Raw genomic sequence first — 18,989 nt, 5'->3', positions numbered from 1 at the left:
GATGGAAGTCTGAGTCAACGTGCTTGAGCACAACCTTTGTCCAAGCATTGGCTACCACTATGTAGCAATATAGACACAGGGCAACCTCTAAGAAGCTAGGCTGAAAAATAAAAGCAAAACCTAAAAAGACAAAAAACGAGAAGAGACATCAGTAGCCATGCACTGCAGGGGTCATAGATTTCACAGATTTAGCCCAGGCAAGTTACTGAACAGACAGACAGGCAGCAACAGTAACAACCTTCCAGGGAAAAATCAGAATCCAGAGTTACTACAATACGTTATATAAAACGCCCAGTTTTCAACAAAAAAATTACAAGTGAAGAAATAGGAAATGTAAAAGCAACAATAAAACAAAACAAAAGAAAATAGGAAAATGTGACCATTCTCAGAAAAAATAAAAACGAAAACAAAAAGTCAATAAAAACTGTCTGAGTGTCTCCAGATCCTGAATTTAGCAGATAAATGCTTCAAAAAGAAGCTATTAAAATGAGTCCAAAGAACTATATAACACCATGTTTAAATATAGAAAAGAATGACATTAATGAATCAATAAACAGATTCTCAAGAAGCAGCTATAAATTACCAACAAGATAATTAAAAAAAAAAAAATTCTGGAGTGGAAAACTATAAACACTGAAAATATTCACTGAGGAACTCAAGAGAGTATTTCAGATGGCAGAAAAAGGAATTCTTAAACTTGAAGATAAAATCAATAGAAATTATCCAATTTGAAGGACTGAGAGAAAAAGGCTGAGGAGAAATGAAAACAGCTCAGAGACCTGTGAGTTAACATGAAGCATACCAATATATATGTAATGGGAATCCAGAAGGAGAAAAGAGAAAAAAAAAAAAAAGGGAGTCAGAAAAATATCTGAAGAAATAAAGGCTAAAACTTTCAAAATTCATTGCAAAATATCCATCTACACATCTAATAACAACTTGAACAAACACCTATTACAACATATACAAAGAGATCCATGTGTAAGCACATCTTAATCAACCTACTATAAGTCAAAAAGTCAAGCATGCATGAAAATGAAAACAAAACATATCAACGTTTATGAGATGTCCCTGAAGCAATGCTTAGAGGAAAATGTATAGCTTTAACTCCCTAAATCAGAACATAAGAAAGGTCCCAACTCAATCATATAAGCTTCCACCCTAAGGAACTAAAAAAAAGAGCAAACTAAACCCAATTCAAGCAAAAGAAAATAATAAAAACTGGCATGGAAAAGAGAGAAAAACAAGAAAGAAAATCAATGTAATAAAAAGTTGTTTCTTCACAAATATCAGGAAAAAAAAAAAATTGACAAACCTCAAGCTACAATTACCAAGAAAAAATGAGAGAAGATACAAACTACCAAAAGTCAAGAAAAAAAGATGGGACATCACTACCAATCCTGTAGCAATTAAAAGGATTATAAGGAAGTGTTATGAACAATTTATGCTAACAAATTAGACAATTTAGAAGAAATAAATGAACTCCTAGAAAGATAAAAATTACCAACATGGACTCAAGAAGAAATAAAAAATCTGAATAGGTCTATAATAAGTAAAGAAATTAAAGTGGTAATTTAAAAAATCTTCCCACCAAGAAAAACCCTGGCCCAGATTTCTTTACTGGTGAATTTATCAAATATTTAAAGAAGAAATAATATCAATACTTCAAAAACTCATTCAGAAAATAGGGGAGGCGAGACTTCCAGCCAACATGGCGCCACAGACAGAAGTACTACGCCGTCCCTCCACAGCAAAGACCCAAAAAGCTAAGTAAAACAGAGACAAATGTCATTGCTGGAACCTGAAGTGTCAAACGAAGAAATAAAGAACTCAGAAAATAGCAGAGGAGAGAACACTTTGAATAAGATTCGTGGTTACTCTCAGCTGGCATCTAATTAGAATTTTAATGCCTTATCAAGACTTGTTTAGAAAAGATTGTATTATGTAATTTACCTATTCCTCATTTTAAGTCAGTCTTCTGATAATTTAGGAGGTGAAAAATTAACTTTCCTTCAGTCACAACTGGTTCATTTAAGCCACCTGACCACGTGTAACAACCTCAACCTAATCATTTTAAAGAGGATTGGGCTTCCTTATTTTCCATTTAATACACAGGTAAGCAGGATGTGGTTACGCCAACAAGCAAACCTCCCAACAACCCACCTTTACATCCTTTAAAAGTATGTCTACTGAAATGTTCGAATTTTCCAAATCCCTGTGGTACTGACAAAATTCAAGCCATTTCTTTACAAGGAAAAATGCTAAGATTTCTATTTTTGGTGTTTCCAATACCTTTCTTTTCATGTATTCATTCACAGGTATTATAAATGTACTATGTGCCAGGCACTGTGCTAGGTGCTGGGTAGGGAATGACAGAACAGGCAAGGCAGGTCTCTGCTGCCCTCACATCTACTAGGGGTCAATCAGTGATGTATCAGGACAGTGGAAGCTTATGACTTCAGCTACTGTTTATTTTTCAGACCTGTTTCATTTTTAGATTCTGGCTTAACTAGAAAGCTTTGCTTTAGATAAGAGCCGCCTTTTATTACGCACATTAATTCCAATAGTAGTTTTCAATTTTAATTCTTTCCTAAATTGAACTTTCAGACAACACAAATAAACCACTTTGTACACTCCTCTGCCAAGTACTACTCCGCATTTTTTTTGTTAAACAAAGCATCTACCCAACATGGTGAAAAGTGTTTTTGCTCTTGTTTAGCTTGATAACCCAATAAAATGGAAATGCTTCTGACTACCACTAGGTGGTGGTACAAGTCACAGGCAAGAAGCCAACAGATAATAGCTTGAAAAACGCTTGAGGTGGTATTCCTTACTACTATTCTGCTGTTCTGAATTTCTAATTAAAAAAACACATTCGTACTGAGAAATTTTACTAGTCTCAGAAAAAGAGGTGGCTATACAAAAGCATGAGCTAGAATGTGAACTTCCTTTTTTTTTTTTTTTTTAAAAGAATGAGTCCTATGGTCTTCAAAACAGCTGCATGAAATAAACCTTATAATGAGGTAATGGAAAGTTTAATACTTAATTCTAGTTTTGGCTGGCTTAGAAACAGAGTTTCTGCTAATCCATATCGGTATTTCATCTGGCTCTATGTTTCTGTCCTTTCTACTGCTTTTAGATCCAACACCAACAGTTCAGAATATCAAAGTATTTGGAGTTCCCCTAATATGCTGACATTTCACACTGTCATGTCTTTGATCATTCCCAAGGCTCTTTTCAGCCTAGAATCTGTTTTATTATATTGTCTGTGTTTAAGATATTTACCATGCTTAATGCTGCAGTGAGGTTCTGATGCCTGACCTGGGCAAGTGGTGGACAGTGCTGCCTTTCTCAGACCTGGGGAGTCCTGGAGGAAGGTCAGTGTAAGGGATGAAAGGCAATGAGGAAAGCACCGAGACTCTTCCCCTTGTCTGCCTGTCTTCTAAGATGCAGATCACACCACAATGTCTTTGCTCCTTTGCCGCCCTTACGTGTTGTGTTTACTTCTCTGCGAGGTTCTCACCACTGGTCTCACATCAAGGTCATACGTTACTTATTTTTGTATCTGTAGTGCCTGGTATCTTGTTGATGTCAGATGGATCTTAGCTGAAAGCTGAGAATAACCGTATTTTATTGACTATGCAAAGGCATTCGACTGCGTGGATCATAACAAATTATGGATGACACTGGGAAGAATGCAAATTCCAGAACACTTAATTGTGCTCATGTGGAACCTATACATGGAGCAAGACGCAGTCATTCAAACAGAACGAGGGGATGCTGCATGGTTTAAAATCAGGAAGGGTGTGTGTCAGGGCTGTATCTTTTCACCACACTTATTCAATCTGTATGCTGGGCAAATAATCCAAGAAGCTGGACTATATGAAGAAGAACGTGGCATCAGGACTGGAAGAAGAGTCATTAACAACCTGTAATATGCAGATGACACAACCTCACTTGCTGAAAATGAAGAGGACTTGAAGCACTTACTGACGAAGATCAAAGGCTACAGTTTTCAATATGGATTATGCCTTAACATAAAGAAAACAAAAATCCTCACAACTGGACCAATAAGCAACATCATGATAAACAGAGGAAAAATTGAAGTTGTCAAGGATTTCATTTTACTTAGATCCACAATCAATGCCCATAGAAGCAGCAGTCAAGATATCAAGTGATGTATTGTACTGGGCAATTCTGCTGCAAAAGACCTCTTTAAAGCATTAAAAAGCAAAGATGTCACTTTCAGGACTAAGGTGCACCTGACCCAAACCATGGTATTTTCAATTGCCTCATATGCGTGTGAAAGCTGGACAATTAATAAGCAAGATGGAAGAAGAATTGATGCCTTTGAATTACGGTGCTGGTGAAGAATACTGAACATACCATGAACTGCCAGAAGAACGAACAAATCTGTCTTGGAAGAAGTACACACAGAGGTGCTCCTCAGAAGCAAGGATGGTGAGACCTCACCTCATGTACTTTGGACATGTTATCAGGAAGGACCAGTCCCTGAAGAAGGATATCATGCTTGGTAATGTAGACTGTCAGCGAAAAAGAGAAAGATCCTCAACAAGATGGACACAGTGGCTACAACAGCGGGCTCAAACATAGCAACAGTTGTGAGGATGGTGCCAGACAGGATAGTGTTCCATTCTGTTGTTCATAGGGTCACTATGAGTTGGAATAGACTGGATGGCACCTAACAACAACAATGCCTGGTATACTGAATGCTTGCTAAGCGTATTGAGAGAGAGAGTAAGAGACAGACAGACTGAGACAGAACAAGTGAGTGTGCAGGCCAAGTTTTTGAATGGTGAACAGAAACACAAATATTATCAATTTTTTTACCTGCTTCAGATTCAGGAGGAGAATAAAACTGACCATCAGAAAGACCACCAGGTATAAGTGCTGCCCTCTCTGAAGCATCTTGAACTAGTAGGAGTCCTAGAAGAAAAGAAATTCAGATGCTGGGATGATGTTACATTCTTACAGCTTCTCGCAAGATTAAGCACAGTAAAATGGTGTTACTAGTACATTAAAAATTTTTTAGTAAAAAGAGGTACTTCAAAAATCCTTCAACCATTCTACCAGAAGGATTTTTTTTTTTTTTTTTAAATTAATGAACTAGGAACCACTACTGTAAGGATAGATACCAACTAGTTTAAACAAATGCCTTATGCTACCCATGGAATTCTTTGACTCAGTATTTATAGCGTCTTTCCCTTGGTAATACCCACCTCCCTACGAAAATCAACAATTACAAAACCCAAACCCAAAACGAAACAAAAAATCAGGCAGCTTGTACAAACCAAACACTGTACTGTCTGCACTTGGTTAGAGAAATGCCAAATGCACAGTGTAATAAGAGGATGGACTTTTATATATATATAGAAAGTATTTAAAAAGACAAAGAAATATTTATGCAATAAAAAGTTCTCAGAAGTATATTAAGGAAAAAACCCAAAATAGAAAAGGAGGAAGTACGATGTGGTCAGCTCAAGAACATGCACAGGGTGAGAGCAGCCATCACCACTGAGCTCTCTTGGCTGAAGCCTGTGTTAAGGCAGAGTTGGAGAAAACGGCAGGCCAAGCAGCAGGTGCCAAGTGTGTGTAATATGTACTACTGACAGGTAAACAAATGCTGCCTTGAAAATGTTCATTAATTTCTGTTCCACTTCATTGGTTACTTTGAATTTCATTTAATTGCCTAAGCTTTCAAGCCTCATTTACATTAATATTTAATACATTTTTGATAGAGTTCAATTTGATGTCTATATAAAATAAAGAAGTGACATCCACTTGATTTACTTGACCCTTTTCTACAATATGTTTTCATAAAGGAGCAGAGGCTACAAGACAGATGACACATTTTGGTCTGATTAATATGTTTTTCAAAAAATCTGCTTTTGCATTATACCCTTTATCTTATAGATTTCTTTTCTGTAAAATTAGATTTACCAAAATAAAACTACTTGCAAGGATATCTTCCTCCCTCTGCTTCTTGAGGCTACTGTGATCATGCTTAACTTTCTATAGATACAAGGTTTTTTTTTTTTTTCTATTAAAAAACCCAGATAGGCAGGGGAAAAAGTGCCAGTGACTGACAGAGGCATAAACATGGTACGTCTTGAAACTGCAGGGGTCTCTGATTTGATGTTTGATTATGTAATCTCCAGAGGGTGGGTGGGTCCAGGCAGCTTCCATTAGTGACATCATGTGGAGAAGAATCCCAGCCCAATAATTAACCATGAAGCTCAATCAATCACTTTTGCCTTCCTAGTTAATATCCTGGGACACCCAGAGCCACACACTGACATTAGCACGGCTTTGACAGGTCTCACTATTACACAATGCTAGCTATCACACAGCTACTCCAGGACGATGATGAAAGCCTGAGATGGTTATGCATTTCTCTGGCATGCTACCTTCCTCCTCTGGCTCCATCTTCATTAACTCACAAACAATCCCAACACTGTTCTGATTATGGCCCATTCAAAACTCCCCCCACTCCACCCCCTCCTTTGCTATCCGAGTAGCAATGTGGAACTATAGAAAACCGCTGACTTTCATTTGGAATTGCTGCCTCAGCTCACTTAAAATTGGTTTAATTTTCTCTGTCCTTAAACAATGAAGTTCTGTTTATACTCACGGAATGTTTAGCGTCCTATCATTATTATTACTAGGGAGAAAAGGTCAACTGGTCTGAGGAGAAAGAGGTGCTGGCTATTTTTGTTGCTGTTACTTGAATGCCTTTTTCACGAGTGTTTGTACTGTATTCCCGCTCCAACAGTTGGCAACAGCAGCCACGTTCTGTTATGAGCCATTCACTTATCCCTTCCCTTGATTTCTGCTGTTTCCACTGAAGAACAGAGATGGTTGACCTGCCTAACTCCATCCATCTGCAGCTCCACTCAAATTAAGACATCCTTCCAGCTCAGTACTGGGTCAGCTGAAGGAAGTTAATTTTAAGAGAAACTTACTGTTTTCTTCTTCCGCTTCTTGAGGTAACACTTTGAAATCCAGGAACCAGGTCTCAATCCAGGCGAGGATGAATGAAATGATGGGCAGCACATAGCCAAAAGCCCCTTGAGAGAAAAGCTGGAAGAACAGATGCCACCAGGAGAGAGAAACGCAGTTACCACAAGCTCACATGGGAAAACGAGGCTTTGTCATTACAGACGGCAAATGTACAGAGAAAAGTGCTAGGCCGTACCTTTGAGAGGATCACTTTTGCTAATAAAAAGGCACTGGTCACTGCGGTCGTCAACTGAAAGACACATAATCCAGTATCTTCGAATTAGACATTTTATACTGTGAAGGCGCCTCCCTCACACAAGAACTGTCGTCACCCATCTGAACCAGGAAAAAACCCAGTGCTGTTGGCGGATAACTAAAAAAGCTTCGCTTGGCCCCAGTGCCTGGCTCCTTTCCACATGGCTCACCTCTATCCCTTAAAACCCAGGCTGGGGCAAAGTGGGCTTCTGTGTGGCATTTACTCTCCCACTGCTGCTTGTGGTTTCCCTTCTCCCACTTTTTAGAAGGCTGCTGTGCCGGGAAACTAAGTTTTGTCCATCAAGGTACAACATCCAAACCCATTACCACCACTTAAAAGGATCAATGAAATCCACAAGCAGGGTTCTTCCTAGGGGTTGTGAAACCCAGAAAGAATCCCACAGTTCCTAGGCCATGTCACTCCATCCTCCATCTAATATTTTAGCAGGGTGAAACCTGACCAAAGTAAATGCCAACAGCAGCCTTGACTGACAAAATGGAGGCCTGGGAGCATCACGTATCGTGCTCAGTAAGTAGTAACAAAGTTGAGAAGTTAGTACTGGTTAACAAAACACCACCACCACCACCACACACACACACACACACACCAGCCAGAGTCAGTTGCTTGGCAGACACAGCCTTTTACATACTGATGGTAATTAACTTTACAGGCTGACACTAACTGTTCTTTAGGTACCAGCTGACTTCTCCTTCCCGCTGTCTGGGCTCTCTCTGCAATTGTTTTTAAAAACAAGTATCAGAAAAGAAAAATGGATTTGCTAAATCTGACTTGTCCTTTTAATATTTTGAAAGTAGATACTCAAGAAAATGTCTTAAAACCCTCATAGAGTAGCTCTATGTCAGGCACTTCTCTGAAACAAATGGAACAGATCATCTGACCACACAGTACACATTACGGAGACTCTGGGATAGAATGTCCCCAATGAGGAATGTTGTAAAAAATTTGGAAGGTATAATCATCACAGCTATTGTGATACAGACAAAACAGTAATCAGAAATGGGAGACAAGTCTGGCCAAGACTATCAACCTACTTCTGTGAATGTGAGCTTCATCTCAGCAGATGGTCTGATCATGGCCCTATGATTCTGTGAATGATCAGAGGAGATGGCCCAGGCAGACACGGCCCTGCTGGAATCCACCCTAGGAGCACGGCACAGACTTCTTTTCCCAGTTGGTCAAGCCTGACCTGTCCCACACACAGACTGGAGGCCACACACTCTACCTACTGGACTGCAGGTTATTCCTGAGCAATTCTTTCCAGTCTGATGAGCTCGACATTTCCCCTCATATACCTGCCTTATTAGAGCTCTCAAAACCGTGACTGTTCAGACATCTGTGGAAATGTCAAAAATAATTCAGGAAGAATAGCTTATAACTGTTCTTTCAATCAATAAAAATTTACTGAGGGTAAATGCCATGTACCAAGCTCTGTTCTAGATGCATGAAAAAAATGAGTAAAAAGTCACCGCCTTCAAGGAGCCCAGAGGCAACAAGAAAAAAAAAGCCCACTGGAGATTTCCCTTCAAGATTGAAAGTGGGGAAACAAAACAGGGGTGGGGATGGGGGTGGGAGAAGAAGACTTTATTAAAGTCCAAGTCAGGAAAAATCACTAAGCAGTTTTTATCAAATAAGAACATTTTCAAATATTTTTGTGGCAGTGGTACTAATCCCATTTCTTATTTGCAAAGTGGAGTAAATGGTTCTTGGCCAATAATTACTCTTGGGTCTCTGGATTCCTCATTTAGACCAGTGTCCATAGAGATGAATCTAGTTACTCATTAACACAGGAAAGAAACCCTGGCGTGTTAAAACTACTGAATGGGGAGGAAGGAAATCGGAAAAAGCTAGTAGAATTCAACCCAGATTTAAACAGCATCTTATTCCAGATCTAGCTGCATGAGCAGGTTCTGGAAACCCCCACTGGAGGGGATCAATCCTCATCCAGGGCATACTCACCGCGATTGCCCACCAATGGCGCAGTCTGCATACAGCATATGCAAGTATTAACACTTTAAATCGAAAAACTGCCAAAAGCTATTAAAAAAAAGAGAGAGATACGTTATTTAGGACATATATTAAAAATAATTTAGCTTTACTTTAAAAATATAATAAATAAAAACAATAAATAATATTAAAAATAATATAATCTTCATTATTCTGATTTAGCTGGCACCAGACTATAGCATTTGGGAACCCTTGCTCTAAAACTTAATTATACTACCACCCATATAAGGCCTTTAAATTAATTTCCCATTATCAAAGAATAACATGTCATTGAAGGTTTATTTTTTCTTTCTTTTTGAACCCACATGAATATATATATGATTATTGTTTTAAGGCAGGAGAAAATCTTCTGGAAGTTGACTTTTCCATTCCAGATACACTCACTTTTAGAAGCTACAGGTTCTCAGTAAAGCCCACATCAAAACTCTGGTTTTTGGGGTCTTGGTGAGAGGTCTACCTTTTCTAGTAGCTAAGTATCTCATTATTTACTATGGGTCATTGAAGCCTTTTATGTGTATTATTATCCTACATAATCCCCCACCCCAACAATCCATGAGTCAATCATTATCACTAATCCCATTGCACAGATAGGGAAACTGAGACAGAGAGGTTAAGAAAATTGTTCAAAGCCACACAGCTCCTCAGTGATGAAGCCAGGATTTGAACCCAGGCAGCTTGACTTCAAAGAGCAGGGATCTTAAATACTATGTCACAGCTGCCTTAGTAACTTTCATGCACTAAAAAATTAAACACAGAATAAAATATTACCAATTTTAGTTTGAAAATATGCCACCTGGTAGAAGTCAGGTGACTCTTGAACAATTAGTCAGGGTAGGGATGTGCCAAAAGGTCCTCACTAATCAAAACTGCTGAAAGGCTGGGGGCTGACAACTTCTTCACTGTCATGGACCAGAAGACCTCACTTAAGATCTTTTTATATAAGTGAAGTTTTCAGGCTACATTTGTTCTTATTATGCCACTTTCACTAAAAATGTGTTTTTCAACAATCTGCCCTTGGGTTGTGTCCTCAGTCATTACAACTCTAATTCTGCATTCTGGACACGGTAGGACAAGCCTTTACCCCTTTATCTCTATGTGTCTCAGGTTCCAAGGTTTCCCAGTGGTTGTGTCCATTTCCCAGGTCAGACATGACAGTCCTTCCAATCTGAATTAATGAGTCCTATTATCTATCTGTCCAATACCATGAATACCATTAACTCCCTAAGCATGGTGGCCAGACAGCCCTTGGAGATCTGGCTGGTGGATTAACCTGGCTTCCTGACAGTTCCTGACTCAGGCCATTTCAAGATAAAATTAATAAGAGGAAAAAAAAAAAGAAACCATTTTATGATTATGTGTTAATAGTTCTAGAAGAAAGAAATATCCAGAAATTTGAGACTTCAACATGCTCTGCTACCAACTTAAATGACCTAGAGTAGGTCAAGAAACTGAATCATGAAACTATTCACTTTGGAAAAATAAGGGGATTAAACTACATCAGTAGTTTTCTAAATATTCTGTAGCAAACACTTTTTCAGCAAAATCCTATGTGGAAGCCTAACACACTGAACAGACAAAAGTGGAACTACTCAGGTTGCAGACAGTCCTACCCTTAACCACGTGAATAGTGCCTCCATGGGTCTAGAGATAGCAAATGAAATAGTTAAGATGAAATTTGGGGAAGTCACTGTGAATTTTAATTGCCTATGCTATGTCTAACGCAATGTTAGAATGTGACTTACTTATACTATAAGTTACAAAGAGATACTATTGAGCTATAGCAAACCCAATCAAAGCCATAGTGTGTCCTAGAATATAATACACTCATTTAAATAAAATGAATGCCTTATCTACAGATAAATTGCATCTATTTAATTCTACAACTGATATTGCCCAAGATTACCAATATATAACTTTATTCAAAAACCACTATTACAGTAGAATAAAACACAAAATTATTATTAGAAGCACACCCTGATAGAAATCTATCTTAAAGCAGGAAAGAAACATCATTTTTCAGTGTGCAATTATATAAATAGGTGAATTCTTTTGATCATTAGGGTATATCAAAGGGTGCATTATTTCATCCGTTTGAAAAAATAAACAATCTCCTCCACGGAAGTGGGAGTGGCTCCTTCTGCCGCCCTCCATCATCTCCCATTAATCCTTTTTTCTTGAGATGACCAGATAGCTCTAGCTCAGCAAGAGAGAAGGAGTACTGAATGGGCCCATAACTAAAGGAGAGGGAAACACAGCATTCAAGGGAAAAAAAAGAATGGCATAGACTTTGGGGCCTATTATTTAAAGGAAATTTGCCTTTTGTTTTCATCACGTCTAAAAGAAAATATAAAACAGAAAATACTTACAAATATATCAAAATAAGAAGAGTAGTAGTCATACCGCACTACCTCCTTCTCCAACGTGCTCTCGATGCCTCCATTCACCTAGAGTAAGAAGTAAAACCAATGAGAGATCTTTGTGTGGAAATAATACAAAAGAACACACAAGTAAGGTCTGATATGTACTTGTCTGCCTATCTTCTTAGAACCCAGAAACGTTAAAATATGGAAGACAAGAACATCAGAGTTGCAACAGAAAGTATTGAATGGCATTCCCACTTAATTCTGAATTCATTCATTCAATAAATATAAACGTGTAATTAAGAACAAAGTAGTTCATATAGAGGGAACAACTAGCATAAAGGCCCCAAGATGGAAAATAACTTGGTCCTTCCTAAGACCAGAAGGAAGCAAGAGTGGCTGATCTGTGGCGGGCCAGTAACAGCAGGTGGGAGAAGTAGTCTCAGAGGCTACTGGGAGGCTCTGCAAGACAGGGCACAGCATTTGGATTTTATCCTAAACTTTGGTAAGCCAGTGAAGGATTTTAAACAGAAAGTGACACCATCTGATTTATGTTTTTCAAAGGTCACCTGGCTACTCTGAGGAGAATAAATTGGACGGAGGGCAAGAGCAGATGCAGGAAAACCAATCAGGAACATGGAGCAGCAGTTTGCATAAGTGATGACACTGGCTTGGTTGAGGGTGGTAACAGTAGAAATGGAGACACGCAGTCACATTTGGAATATATTTTGGAGGAATTCTGACAGGAGTTACTGTTAGATTAAATGCAGATGAAAAATACAAAATAAACAAATCAATCAAGGATGAGTTTTCATTTTTGGCCTGAGTATCTGGGTGTTTACGGAGATGAAGGAGGAGAAAAGCAGGAGTCGTTAACTTCTGGAAGATCTCAAAACCATGTTTCTTATCTGCTCCAGAACCTACAACAGCTCACTATTACAGTGAGTCTAAACACTTGTATATAGCTTTTAAGAATTTCAATAACATGGCATTATCTTACCTATGCAAGCTCATTTCCTAGGCACCTTACTTTCTAGCTAAGCTATTATTTTTTCTGACTCTGTCCCTACCCACTTCAAAACACATACACACACGCACAAATACACACAAGCATACTCCTGTCTCAGTGCTTCCGCTCACCTTGGTCTCCACACCCTCTCCCCACTGCTCCCACAGCCCAACCCCACATCGTCTGTCTATCCTCAGTCCCATCCATCTTTCCACATCCAATTCACATGTCCTCCACATACTCCCTCAGAAAACTCCAACTTGCCCTATCTCTCCCTAATCTGAGTTTCTGTTATCCTTGGTTATCACAGTGTAACTATAACACTATTAATGGCGACTGTGGGATAAGAGAATCAGACATGTACCTGAAACAAATGTAATAATAAAGAGAGAAGAGGAACTAACAGATTTTCATTCATTCTGGGTTAAATTTATCTTAGTTAATATGAAATTATAATGTATAGTTGTATAGCGCTTTAAAACTGCCAAGGAGCTGCTATATATATCTTTTCATTTGATCTTCACAAGAACCCAGGAGGAAGACAAGACAGGTATTAGTCCAGTTAAATGACTGAGAAATCAAGGCCCAGAGAACTTAAACAGTGTGCCTAAGGCTACAGAGCGGTAATGGTGATTCTAGGTCAAATTAAAAGTGTTTTCAATGACTGCTCTGACAGGGAACACAACCGAGAATTCCTGAGGGAGCTGGGGAACAGTGGGATGGAGACCTCAAATTCTCGTAAAAAGACCAGACTTAACAGTCTGACTGAGACTACAGGGACCCTGGAGGTTATGGTCCCTGGACCTTCTGTTAGCCCAAGGCTGGAACCATTCTCAAAGCCAACTCTTCAGATAGAGATTGGATTATATAAGACAGAAAATGATAGTGGTGAGGAGTGAGCTTCTTGTGTCAAGTAGATACATAAGACTATGTGGGCAGCTCCTGTCTAGGGGCAAGGTGAGAAGGCAGAGTGGGACAGGAGCTGGTTGAATGGACATAGGGAATAAAGGGTAGAAAGGAGGAGTGTGCTGTCTCATTAGAGCAGTTAGGAGTACATAGCAAGGTGTACATAAGTTTTTGTATGACGGACTGACTGGATTTGTAAACTTTCACTTAAAGCACAATAAAAAAAAATCAGAAGTGTTCTGACATTTTCTAGTACACCACAGTCCAAAAAAAAATTATAAAGTAGGAAATCCCAGCAGGAAATAAGCATTGATAACGGCCTTTTTTTTAGGCCATGGTCTCAAAGTGTCCAAGCTTTAAAAACAAAACCAAACCCAACAATTTCCCTTCTACTGTCACTTTGATTACTGTTCTTGTCAGTCTAAAGAGTCTGGAGAAATGTAGACTCCTCAGGAATACAAGCCAAAGTGAATTTCAGATCCAAATTGGAAAATCAGTCAACTCAAGGGTAGACCAAGGGAAACCCAAGACAAAATTAGAACCATCCCTTCAACTGGCCCAGAAGAGATCAGCTGCCCTTAGGTTTTTCAGACATAAAATGAACCAAGGTAGTATTAGGCTTTTTTGGACTTGCCCAGCCCCTTCAGTCCAGGGGAGTTAGCTGCCTGGTAGCAGGGAGGAAAACAGCTAAGTTGGAAAGCATAATGAGGGCAAAGTACTTTTTCATGTTGAACAGCCTGGTCCTGATACTTCTCTAACGGCCTACGCACCTGTTTATGACATTTTCTTTCCTTTCTTAAAATGCCCACATTACAGGGCAGTGTAAAACATGTGCTATGTCTTCCAGCTAAACTCTAAATCCCATAGTTTTTTTTTGTGGACCTAGCAACATCCAAATCAGAAGCCGGTGCTCTGGCACACACTAGAAAACGGTGGATCTGGGTGAGTAGCAACTTAAGGAGTCAGATATCAAAAGAAAATGAATACTATTGGGTGTCATGAAAAACCCAGGTCAGGATCAATAATTGGAAAAAAATAGAACTAGAAATTGGATGTTAAAAAAAAAAATTACTAAAATAGTCATGGTGAACTATCTTAAAGATCACAGACCTTTGATTTTCTCATTTTACAACTGGGGAAACTGGTAGTCAGTGGAAAAACAAGGATAAAAGTACATTTAATTGCTAGACCTGATGATTTTGAATTTATGTCGCATATAGACATGAACAGATCCCCTCTGATGAACAAGAACAGGGTACAGCTCGCTTCATTTACACTTTCTTAAGGGAATACGAGAGGAGGGAAACAAGAAGTGTGATCACCAGACCCGTGAACCCCCACCAAAACTCTACTTCATGGCTTCCCCTCAAATAAAAGCACATAGTGATTTTTTTTTTTTTTTTTTTTTTTTAGTGATATTAGAGGCAAACCAATGAATGCCTTGGCTTTGTGCTGTCATTAAAATATTTTTTAACTCTGTCCCCTTAAAAATGCTTTCCTGTTAAAAGAAGCATTTCTTTTTCTTTTTCATCTCTCATTATACACGTTAGTCTTGAAAACATCTTATTCCTTTAAAATGCAGTATTTTAAATATTTTCTTTATTATGTACATATGGAAGAAACAGGAAGAAGAAACACGCCTGTATTGCTATATCGTATTACTGGCTTCTTTTGCTTCAAACAAAAATAAGGCATATCCATTGTGTTAAATTTACAAAAGAAAAATCTGTGAACAGAAAGAGTAGACTCATGTATATTATTGTGATTCTGGAAGAAATCTCATCTTCTAAAGCGCAGAGTCAAACACTGTGCTTGGTTACTTGCTTTTTAAGTATTTTCCTCTGTCATGTGAAAGCATTTATTTTCATTACATGCTTGCTGCAGGTGCCTTGGGTCCCAGCAGAAAGCCCTTTTAACACATAAACTCAGCACTGCAGGATCTGGGATGAAATTCCAGTTCTGCCACTAACCATGGGAATTTAGGCAGGTCATGAATCATCTGTGGACCTTAATTTCCTTATCTGTAAACCAAAGGGATTGGTTGCTAAATCTAGTCATGGACCTTTCTAGAATTAAAATTCTACCATTCTATGATCTCTAACCCTGGTGGTGTAGTGGTTAAGAGCTCGGCTGCTAACCAAAAGGTTGGCAGCTCGAATTCACCAAGCACTCCTTGGAAACCCTATGGGGCAGTTCTACTCTGTCCTATAGAGTTCGTATGAGTCGAGATCAACTTGATGACAATGGATTTGGTTTTGGGTTTATGATCTCTAGGTTCTTTTACATTCTTAAAAAATTCTTCAACTTTTTTTTTTGGTGGGGTAAGAGGGACACTGTGATTTTGTAATGGGTAGGTCTTATGTGTTGGGAATTCAGGTAAAATAAGACCTCCTTTTTTTTTTTTTATGTATTACACATCCTTCTGTTTTCTTTTGTCTGTATGGAAAATAATGACTTCAATATTATCCAATTAATTAGGCCCTATGTACTCTCATCCATTAATTCTTGATTATAAGAGAAAACTTATCTAAATTAAATGGTAAAGAGTAGAAAGTTCTGATTTCATAACATTTGCATTATTAGGCCTAAATATAGCTCAGTAAATATGTTTCCATAATGAGTTTTGTTTCTCTGTTAGGATTCATGATGAAACTAAATGAGATTCAATGACCCTAATGATTAAAAGTCTGGTCTAGAATTGGCATTACTGCTATGAACCAAAATATTAATCAAAGTCTAGATTAAGATGTTGGCATTTGCTATTAAAAGGCAATAAAATTCATCTTCAATTAAGAATCTCAACAACTGTCCAAAATTTCTTCATTTTACATATTCCTTATAAAGCACCTAGCACTATGCCTGGCAAAGAGGAACCTCTTAATAATAAACAGCAGCCAACATTATTACTACCTAGGTCTTTGCACATATTTCCTGAAAGTAAATTAACTGATGAAGGTGAAAGAAGCAGACAACTTTTGTCTTCGAGAAAAGGCTTCTAGAAGAGTTTACCTATTAGCTGGGAAGGAACATAAATAATCAGACTCAAGGTCTTAGGGAGAAAACTGATTTATTGGGTTAAATAAAATATATTATTAAAATACTTTTCACCTATATACTTTTACTTTTACTAACGTGGTAAAAAAAAAAAAACCTATTGCTGTCAAGTCAATTCCGACTCATAGCGACCCTACAGGACAGGGTAGAACTGCCCCATAGGGTTTCCAAGGAGTGGCTGGTGGATTTGAACTGCTGACTTTTTGGTTAGCAGCTGAGCCCTTAACCACTGCATCACGAGGGCTCCAATACGGTAAACAGAGAATTTAAAACTACACACAAGGCTTCTAGTGTATTTCTATTGAACAGCACAGGTATAAACAATTATTTGAATTCATGAAAATTGCTATATAAGCCTGACAAAACAGAGGAAACCTCCAAACATTTCTAGGACAACCTTTCTGATAAAGTATGAATAAATAACCTCTTCTGCAAAAAAAAAGAAAGCATAAACCAAAAAAACAAACTCACTGCAGTCAAGTCGATTGCAACCCACAGCAATACTATAGGACAGAGTAGAACGGCCCTACTGAGTTTCCAAGGCTGTAATCTTTATTAAAGCAGAATGCCACATCTCTCTCCTGCAGAGCAGCTGGTGGGCTCAAACCTCTCAGCAGCCGAGTGCTTAACCACTGAGCTACCACATATGCAAAATTCTAAACATGGGAGCTAGAAAAGTAGAAGCAACATCTAAAACATATTTAAAAAGCAGACTACATTGTATGGAGCAATGGTCGGCAAACTTTTTCTGAAAAAGGCCAGATAGTAAACATCTCTGGCTTTGTGAGCCAGATGGTGTCTGTTGTAACTTTTCAACTCAACCACTCAGCACAAAAGCCACCACAGACAATATATAAACAGAGGGGCATGGCTGCATGCCAATAAAACTTTATTTATAAAAATAGGCCAGCTGAATTAGGCCTGTGGGCTGTAGATGCCAATTTTTGTGATACAGCATGAATTCAAATGTCAGAATCCCAAAGTGAGTTTTAAATTAATGAGGTCTGTTTTAAACAATGACATTAAAGGCCAAGAAAGGTCCAAATCAGCTGGTGAAAGTCCAAATGTTGCCTCATTTGGAAAAAGATGGAACTCACTAAATGAGGCAAAAACAATGAAAAAAATGAGAAAATTATTTATCTCTGGAAATAATTCTTAAAAAGTCATGAAAAAACTTACATTTAACTCTATTATCCACAGTAATGTTACAAATAAGAGGTCAAAGGTGACAAACAGACAGAAAGTCCTCCTGACATCGGATATGCCTTTCTTTTCCCTTCCTTCATAGGACTCAATCCTGGCCATGAGCTGTGTGGGGTTGATGGAATGGACATCACGCAGAGAAGCATGAGACCTCTGGCTCCCAGTGAGAGCATTCTCCATGTCTTCTGGTAGGTGGTTCATCCTGGAGGAGCATTAAAGGAGCGTTTCGCTGACTTCACCATCCCTAGAGAGAAGAGACCTAGGGAGAATAAAAGAGAGACACCAAGTTAAATGAGAGCTCACCTAATGCAACTGCACTATGCCCACTACCACACAACTATTTCTGTAACCTGGCAGTAGTTTCTGAGGATTGTGGTAGTTTCAACATAACAAGCAAGTGAAATGAGAAGCAATTCACGATGTTATCAACTAATACTAAAAAATGACTTAGGGAAAAAACAATAAAGAAGAATGCAAATATATAGTAGGGAAGGCTGGAGACAGGATGTTAACCAAAACTACAAGGTGTGGCTGATGACCTGGAGCAAGGTGACTCTTGGTGAAAGAGCCCAGCCAGTTCCTTTGCTGTGCCAGCGAGAAAACCCCTACAGTCCTAAACTGTCACAACCCATGGACTAGTAAAACACTGACTGAACAGTTTCCCAGAGAAAATGTAACCAGACGTGTGCTCCAGCTATAAAACATCTGTTTCCCAAAGAGGAACTGTTTGCTATATAAAAAAAAAACAAACCATTGCCATCGAGTTGATTCCGACTCGTTGCGACCCTACAGGAAACACACGATTTCCAGGGAGCAGTTGGTGGATTCGAACTGTCAACCTTTTGGTTAGCAGCCGAGCTCTTAACTACTGCATCACCAGGGCTCCAAAGGTTAAAGCCACTATGCTTTAAAATGAGAACCACTTCTACCGAAAGTACCTAATAAACTGAACTGAGCATTCCTCCATCGTCTCTTGCTTAATGAAGAAGCATGTTTCTAAGTGTCATCTTGGAAAAGACGTGAGCGTACTAAGCGTCATCTTGAAAAAGATGTGAGCGTACCCCAAAGAGTTCAGCACTATGCAAATACCTCACTGATGATTACAGAAACTACAGCCCTATGTGGAGATGCAGGTCCCCCCTAAAGCCGGGAAGTG

The 18,989-nt window shown here is 38.7% G+C and overlaps 1 protein-coding gene across 3 annotated transcripts in view; it reads right to left on the bottom strand.

Moving 5' to 3' along the window:
• The window catches only part of STARD3NL (STARD3 N-terminal like), a 47,681-nt gene that overhangs the window by 5,112 nt on the left and 23,580 nt on the right, over window positions 1-18,989 (bottom strand). For all 3 annotated transcript variants that reach the window (XM_049893938.1, XM_049893937.1, XM_049893939.1), the window contains 6 exons: window positions 17,810-18,092; window positions 11,668-11,745; window positions 9,254-9,331; window positions 7,217-7,270; window positions 6,984-7,101; window positions 4,852-4,947 (listed from right to left, as the gene is read on the bottom strand). In XM_049893938.1, the coding sequence (XP_049749895.1) occupies window positions 4,852-4,947; window positions 6,984-7,101; window positions 7,217-7,270; window positions 9,254-9,331; window positions 11,668-11,745; window positions 17,810-18,034 (649 nt within the window). In that variant the 5' untranslated portion in view covers window positions 18,035-18,092. The remainder of the gene's footprint in view (window positions 1-4,851; window positions 4,948-6,983; window positions 7,102-7,216; window positions 7,271-9,253; window positions 9,332-11,667; window positions 11,746-17,809; window positions 18,093-18,989) is intronic.

Source organism: Elephas maximus, chromosome 8 (genome assembly GCF_024166365.1).
Source record: "Elephas maximus indicus isolate mEleMax1 chromosome 8, mEleMax1 primary haplotype, whole genome shotgun sequence".
Lineage (NCBI taxonomy): Eukaryota > Metazoa > Chordata > Mammalia > Proboscidea > Elephantidae > Elephas > Elephas maximus.
The sequence above is the reverse complement of the archived record's forward strand: the minus strand, read 5'-3'. Positions and strand labels throughout refer to the sequence as shown.